This window comes from Antrostomus carolinensis, unplaced genomic scaffold (assembly GCF_000700745.2).
Source record: "Antrostomus carolinensis isolate BGI_N321 unplaced genomic scaffold, ASM70074v2 Scaffold48961, whole genome shotgun sequence".
Lineage (NCBI taxonomy): Eukaryota > Metazoa > Chordata > Aves > Caprimulgiformes > Caprimulgidae > Antrostomus > Antrostomus carolinensis.
Window position 1 is genome coordinate 73 of NW_010294428.1, and position 8350 is coordinate 8422.

Sequence of the window (8350 nt, forward strand, 5' to 3'; positions counted from 1 at the left end):
TCTGATTTCATTTCACTATGCTCTTTTGAGAGGGAAAAAAATCCACCTCTTTCAGTGGGAGTCTCACCATGGAAGACTCCCAAGCTTTGGCCCAATGTTGGTGAAGCAGCAAGACAACCACGGTTGATGTGGCTACAAAGCCAAGCGATTTCATGATTCCTATTCCAAACCCATGATATCAGACACTCTAAAATGCTAATCTTCCCAAGGACTGCTTGCTTCCTCCTTGTGTGCGTATATAATGCATATTGACATTAATGGGAGTTATGCACACGCATGCAGGGGGAATATAAATCCCCCCTGGATGAAGATCTCTTGAAAATAAGTTCTCAGTGAAAGGAACAGATTTCCCTGCTATGATTGGCAATCATATTCATCTTGTCGCTTTGATTAACTCATTGGAGGTTTGCCCAAATGGTAATTTTTGTCTATGGCTGCTTGTTTTCCAGTCCAGTTTAATCCATGTCTTTGCAGCAGGGTGTGGGTATTTGCCAGCCCAACCTGACAGTATCCAGGATCGTGAGATGCCAATTTCAATTTCACACCGTAGGCTCAGCGATGCTTTTCCATTTCATAAGTATTTCTACCACTAATAGACTCGCAATCAGCAAATTAGTGAAATAAGTGATGAGAAAAAGTAGAAAGGATTATCCTAGTGGGTCTGCTAGAATTATTTTTGTCAGTACAATTACCCTGGAAATTCTTTGCTAATATTGCAAATAACACAATCTATTCAGCAAGAGAATCACTTGCGCTGGGAAACAAATTACTTTTCCATCAGCCCTAACCCAGGATGACAGTGGCAGTTGTGCTCTCTGGCCTCCATCCAATTTCATTGTCTGATCCTTTACAGATTTAGTGCTGTAATAAAGGGCACTGCCATTGTAGTGCAACAACCGGGATGCTTTCAAGTACGAGCACTTTTTTAGAGAGCAGCTGCATCAGGATTAAACAGGATTGTGGAAGTGGGATTAGCCAGACAGAAAGCTCTCTTGAGGCTGCTGACTTCTGCAAACTGGGCTCCTAAATCTTTCTCTTTTTTTCTTTTTTTTTTTTCTCAAAATGATGTTTTCAGGTACACATTTGGTGTCCAAGGGAAGGAGGATGTTTAACATCAGGCTGGCTCCCCATACATCATCCCTCCTGCTCCTGACAGCCCAGCCCCTGAGGGTTTATTTCACCATTTCATTTCCACCCACACTTTTGTTGCACAGTGTTGTAACCAGTGCAAGGTCCTCGGTACAGAGCAGAGGTGGGTGGCTATGACAGGAAAGAGCTGGGAGATAGGAGGTGGGTGATCGATAGGTAGCAGAGCCGGAGAGCAGAGCACAGCAGTCAAGACAAATGGGTGGAGTGGGTCATATAGAAGATGGAAGAGAAGAAAACTATAATCCATTTAGCTAGATGAGGAAAGACAGATCAATAGATATGAACTGCAAAGCAGCAGGGACCAACTGAGGACAACTGTGTAACCGTTCTCACCTGGAGACATCACTCAGATTAATGTTCCCACCACTCAATACAATTCTTCCCAAAGGCAAAGTCACTCTCTCCCAAGCAGCCACAGGCTCCTCTCTCCACCATGTACATCCCATGGACCCATCTCAGCCTCCCCCATCCTCATTTCTCCCCCTGCTTCCCAGCAGCAGGAGGGATCCAGTGACTCAGCCCCATCACCCCAAAGCCACAATCCCAAGACCTTCACGACATGCTGAGAAAAGGCAGAAAATGCAAAACCCAGCCCAGCCCCACTCCCAACTTACATTTAAAGGCTTTAGGTGAGGTTTCGCTAGTCTGAATCTTTGGGGCAAGCATGCGTTTGCCAAAAACCTGAGCATCAAAACTTGCATAATCGAAGGTGACCTTGGAGTACTTCTCCAGCTCCTTGGCCAGGTTGGCCCGGGGGGTTGCTGGGACCATGTTGGGCCGGTAGCTTCCGTACTGAGGGATCTCCAGTTGCTTCACAAAGCACATAGGCCTGGGGATGAAACAATGAGCAACAGTGACTTCTCTTTTCCTTAACAAGATGGTTGTTGGGAGGGGACTGGATACTATAGGGACCTGTCACTGCACCTTGTCCCCAAGGGATTAGTGGGGAAGAGGAGGTGGCAACAGCCCTTTTGCTGTCCCTCGTCAAGCCTGCACCTGGTTTGGGTCTCTTAGATTCTTTTTAATCTTTTTTTCCTTTTTTTTTTTCCTCTTTTTAGACAAAACACCAAGATGTCGCTCTCATGCAAAACAATATTCTTACAGGCTGCTGTGGTGTGGCAACATTTTCCGACAGCAGCAGAAACTTGGGCATCACTGATGTATGGGACCTGTGACACAGGATGGCACATGAAGGTGTGAGGACCCCAGTTTAGCTCTACTTTTTCCTGTGGATTCATTGTAAAAGAACCAGAGTCTCTCTCCTGCCTGCAGAGCTCCTCTTAAAGACCCACTTCTGCCGGGCTGCCTATCATGAATCAATTTGTCTTGCATATAAATTGTATATAAATGGCCTATTGTTATTCTCCTTCCCATGACCTTTTTCCACCATCGAGTCCTCGGAGTAGGAGCTCCTTGGAGCATGGACCATCCTCGTGATGCACTCAGAGCGCTTTGCACCCGGCACAAATAAATAAGTAATCACCCTAAATGGCCTTTCCAAAGCAGCGAGCGCTGGTTGCACCAGGGTGCTCAGCAATCCTTGGGGAGCAAATAAATAACTGAATCAGATCTCGATGCCTTTGTGGGAGTGCTGCTCAGGGCTGGTACTGCGGCTTTTATCCCGCTCTCATTGCAAAATAACGAACCATATTACAATCCATCTGTAGCCTCATGAATCACATCAGCTACGGAAGCCAACATCTATCAGGGACACGTTTAATGGGAGTCAAACCCTTTCTCCTGGGAAGATAGAGATGGGCAAAATAACAAAATAAATGTGACTGGATTGGGAATGAGTGGCAGGTTTCTCTCCTTCGAATCGTGCGGGCTAAGGAAGAAAAGCGGATGGACTTATGCAAAACTGCCACGGAGTGATTTATATGTAGCTTAAATCTCCTCCTCCCCCTCCCCGAGCCCACCCTACTTATAATGCTAATATAATAGCCATCATTCTCTGGCAGTTTGCATTGCAGAGCCAGCAGCACAAATGTCTTCTGCTGCACCGGTAAAACCCTTTGGCCTGTAGCCTCAGCATTAATTGATGCTACAGAAGCAATTCATTGTCCTCAATGCCCTCCCTGGGATCATCAATTAAATATCTCCCCACCTTGGTCAGACCTATGATCATAATAACAGGACTCAGCAATATCAAGATACAAGCGTGACGGCTGCTCTTGGGAGCGTGGGATGGTGGGGAGGGCTGGGGCAGCGCGGTGACGCGGCACTGGGCTGCGCGGTCCCATTTACCTGAGTATCCGGTCAGAATTGGAGCTGGTCTTGGAAGGATCACCAGACTGGGTTTGTTGCTTTTCATGTGATTTGGCTAATTTTTCAGCAGCAGCAATGGGGCACCCAGATAAACTGTGGAAGTTTTGTTGGGTTTTTTTTAAAGAAGAAAACAAAAGAGAGAAGGAAACCAAGCGTGAGGGATGAGCATGAAAATCTTCATTTCCGGGACCCAGAGCTGCACTAAACCCATAAGAAAACTCTTTGCATTTAAAGGGTTGGGGGTTTGTTTGGGGTTTTTTTAATTATCATTATCTTGGTTTACTTTTAGTCTTGGCAAGCAGCAAAGTAGCTAAACGCCAAGTGCCAAATCTCTCTAGGATGAGCCCCAGAGCATCCCCAGGGCTCGGAGGTAGACCAAGGTGGTCCATCCTCAGAGCTGAGCCCAGCAGCGACAAAAGGGGATGGGGTGGTTTCCTCGAGTGGTTTTAGCAGTTAAATGGCACTTTTGATTTGTATTTATTTGGATCTTTTGCAGGGGCTGTTTGAAGGGAACCTTCTGAGGTACATTGCGGGGAAACATTTGCACTTCTGATGCACACAGCTTGGGGGCTGTAATGGCTTTTGCTGGCACGTGCCCTACGGGTGAGCCTAGTTTTGCCTCTTTGGGACAGCTTGGCTCTTAATTGCTCAACAAAGGTAAAATCCCTTCACAAGCAGAGCCCGAGAGCTCCCAGTTGACCCCAAGCCATCACGGGCACCTTCATCACCAGAGCAGCCAGTGCTGAGAGGTCCCCAGCCCATGTGACATGCAGAGCTCTGATCCTGCCAGGTCTCAGGACCTCCCCAAACTTCTGAGCCCAAAGCTCACTCCATACCTCACTAACACCCTTGGATTACCTCGATCTCACCACAAGTGCTTCCTGCCTGCACCAAACCCAGCTTCTCAACTAACCAACCAGATTTCCCTAGAATCACAGAGTCATGGAATGTTGTGAGTTTGAAGGGACCCACAAGGATCATGGAGTCCAACATGCATTGATGTTTGCAAAGCCATCACACTCTGCCAATTAAGCTCCCATGCAACAAATGGTAAATCATAAATCCACGAGCCCACCCCTGTAGCACAAGCTGGTCTGGCTTTTCAGAAGGTTTTTAACTTTTAAGTGCACCAACCCCTCCACTTGCAGCCTTCCCCTTTGTAAAAGTGCCCAAGTTTAACTGAAGCCAGAATCTGGGTTAAAATTACAGGACCCAAAGTGCAACCCTGTCCCCTCTTGACAACATCTGGGCTGAGGTCCTACAGCAGGAGAACCAAAGTTCCCAGCTTATCAATAATTTCAGCCTCAATATTGTGGAATTTCCTAGAAATCCTGCTAAGTTCCACACCACCAAACACAAACATCACCCACCAGTCAGCCTCATTGGATACCCTCTGCTTCTGTAGAGCCAAACATCTGTTCCATGAACCCCCACCAGCATCTACCCCTCCATAGTCCCACCTGCAAACCTAAAAGCGTTGCTCTGCTCTACTGCCCAGCCAGAAATCACTGTCCCAGCTTGCTTCCTCATATTATCCTTTGTCTTAGGGTCATGCCATCTTCACCTATCTGAGTTGCTCCATCTCTCAGTACAAAAGGAAACCCAAGGCTCTTGGGGATGGTTGCCCTGCCGCCCTCCTTGCCCTGGCCCTTATGGAGAAGAAGTTGAAGGTGGTACCTCCTGTGCGTGTTGCGGTTGCTGTTGACGTGACCCTGTCCTGTGCAGCCTGGCGTGGGGCATTTCAACACGTTCTCGTGCATGGCCAAGACTTCAGAGAGAGAAGAGGAAGGGTCAAGGGGGAGGGAAGCAAAAACAACTTGATAAAAATCAGAGGAAAAGAAAAAAAAGAAGACAAAATCATCAAGTCTGGTACGTTGGTTTCCTAGAAATCAGGGAACGTGAAATGCTGGAATTAGAGTTTGTCTGTGTAGAGAAAAAAAGCTTTCCAAGGCAGCAGTGCTCAGGTCAGCGCTCAGTTAACATCTCTGCACACAGCTTGGGCTTCCTCCTCGTTTGCTGATTGCAATCCAGTTCCCCCATCCAGCCCCCTCCTCCCCATCACCAGTCTGGAGCCAGGTCTCCCCATTTAAGGTAGTTTTAAGTGATTGAAGTTGTATCTCTGCTTTTATCCTTAGGACTAGTCTTTGTTTGATTTTTTTATTTTCTCTAATTTTAATCTTCAGGATTATTGCTTCCTGCAACGCTGACCTTAAAAGTAAAGAAAATAATTTGATTTGCGAGCTTTTCTAGAGCACGCAGCCTGCGTTAATTAGTTATTAATTTTTTTTTTATATTATTGGTTTTTTTGCATTCAAGCTTGTGTGAAGATATCTGCACTTTCTCCTTGTTTCCTGCAGTTCAGTGTTCATGGCAGGTCTGCAATCTTTGAAATTACTGATAAGGAAGGGCTCTGTTTTTTTTTTTTTTCCTTCCTTTTTTTAGTCTATTATGCCATTATCATAAACATACAACATTGATTTTTTTATGTATGTGCACAAGAAAAGCTATTTCGGATGCTGGTAGAGAGGTAGAAATAAAATATCTCTCTCTCTGTGTATATATATATGTGTATATATATATATATAAATCTGTTATTATGATGATAAGTATTTTCTGTGGAACAGATGAATCTCGATTATAGCACCTTGTGAATATTACAGTGATGAGAGTGTAGGAGGAGACTTGGCTGTCCTGCCCATCCTGAATGACTCCTTCACCATACAGCAACACCTTCAGCACATTGGGACAGCAGGAAAGAAGAGTTTCCCCTTCATCCCAACATGATATCCCAAATAGAGAAAAAGATGTGACATTCAATGTAAAGATGGGAAGAGCTTAACACATCTCTGGAGGTGGGTGGCATTTTTGAAGCACCTCTTTGATTTTTAGAGAAGGGACTTAATTCTCCACAGGATGGTGCTAAAAATCTTTAAGAAGGGTAGGACTTCCTAGTAATCTCTGTAGCGTTTCCCAAGAAGAACAAGAACACTTTGGTGGAAAGAAATAAACCAGAACAAGTTGGGAAAGCACCATCCCATACCAGAATTCCCATTATATGCCAAGGATTAACATCAGGTTTGTGCTAGGGATTTGGTCATAAAATTCACCCAATTTGTGACTATTTAAGTGCTCCTTGGCCTCGAGACAGCTCTACTCATTCAGTATGAAAATCCCCCTGGGAAATAAGGCTTCAGACTAACTTAAGCAAGCCTTGTTATCCCACCATGTACTCACTCTCAGGAGGGATCCTGTCTTTGTGCGGACAACCAGAGAGGCTGCGATGATGAGGGTAGAGTCCCGTGACGTGACCGGTCCCATCACAGCCAGGAGTTGGACATTTGATTTCTCGCTTCTCGGGTCTTGAGGGATCTAGAGATTGTGGGGAAAGGGTGGTGGGAAGCAGGTTAGCCAATTTGGAAGGGAAGGAGTAGAAAGGAGAGAAAAATTGCCAAGGATGATTCCCACCACTTTTCCAGTCAAGCAGGGAGAAAATATAATGTTTGAAAGTTTGTTAGTTTGTGGTTTTTTGTTTTGTTTTGTTTTTTCCCCCTTGGAAGTTTCAAAAATTAAAATCAGGAAAACAATTTGAGTGGCTAACCTGGCTGGGAGTGAGTAGTTGCCCCACCAACTGAGCAGGCAGCCCAGCTCAGTGCCTGGGGGACTCTGCAGCCCCTGCCAAGTCCCTCGTGTTCCCGTGGCCAGACTCTTACCACTACTTTAAAACCCACTTGAATTTTAAAACAGCCCTACTGACCAGGCTCAGATTTTCAAGACCAACAGGCCATTTAGCCAGGTCATTCCCCTGCTGAGATGTAGAGGACACTGGCATTTTGGACATTCACTGCTGAGCTCTAGGATGTCCCCAACTCTCTGAGCATTGAGGATTTGTGGCTAAATTCCCTCTGTGGGTAGTGAAACCCCCCAGCAGCCCAGTTTTCATGGGGTGCTGAGCAGACAAATCCATCTGAGGATGGGCAGGAAGGAGGCACATGATGTCTTGTCCCCATACCTTTGCCATAGTAGCTCTTTCGGATGCTGTCCAGTGGTTTGCTCTGTTTCTCATCCACCTGGAAGTGCTTTACGTGCTCTCCTGGCAGCCGGCTGGGCTCCCGCACAATTTTTACTTGCTCAGCCTTCAAGGCAATGGCTTGTTCCAGCAGCCCCAGGTTCCCCCTCGTCATCATGTCATACATCTCCGACTCATCGGTCACCGCCGATTTCTGGGAGCGGGTATCGTCATCTTTGTCGTCATCCGACCGGACCTCCACAATGACTGAGTACTCGGGCTTCGGGCTGAACTGCCCTTCACAGTGGCTTTTCTGGGTGTCCTGAGAAGTGTGAGGAGCTTCTTCACAGATCACTTCAGGAGCCATCTCCTCCTCCTCTTCATCCTCCTCCTCTTCTTCTTCTTCATCCTCCTCCTCTTCTTCCTCCTCCTCCTCCTCATCTTCATCTTCCTCCTCCTCCTCCTCATCCTCTTCTTCTCCTTCAGCCTTTTGCAGTTTGCAGGACTCCTCGCAATTCGCATCATCCCGGTGCTCTGGACACAACTCACTGCTACGTTCACTGGTGACCTCAATGACCTCCTCCGCATCCTCCGTCTGGAGGATGATCTCCTTGTCACATTCCCCTTCCACTAACTCCTCTCCCGCATCCTCATGGACCAGATGCACAACATTGGATGGTGGCTTGGAGACCTGCAGCTCAGCTTCAGGCAGCTGCCCTTCGATGGCGAGGGTTTCCTCCGCTATTTGGCCTAGGTTCAGGAGAGAGTTGGCGATTATTTCTTGGTAGCTGCTATAGTTGGCCTTGCTGGGCCCAGATGTACTTGTTGCTGTGTTTTGTCCATAATGGGTTGATTTCACTGGGCTTCTCTCTGAGGGGGGGGAAAGAAGGAAAAGGAGGGGAGAAAAGGAGGAAGGGGAGAAAAGGA

General features: G+C 46.7%; 1 protein-coding gene across 1 annotated transcript; it reads right to left on the bottom strand.

Moving 5' to 3' along the window:
- Positions 1–1006: 1006 nt before the first annotated feature.
- Positions 1007–8293, bottom strand: LOC104520095 (myelin transcription factor 1; the record flags this gene model as incomplete). The annotated part of the gene is made up of 6 exons (XM_010177616.1): positions 1007–1123; positions 1764–1978; positions 3397–3510; positions 5095–5185; positions 6652–6786; positions 7427–8293. Coding segments are annotated over 6 exons (1539 nt in total), but the record flags the coding sequence as incomplete, so codon positions are not given.
- Between the last annotated feature and the right edge of the window lie 57 nt (positions 8294–8350).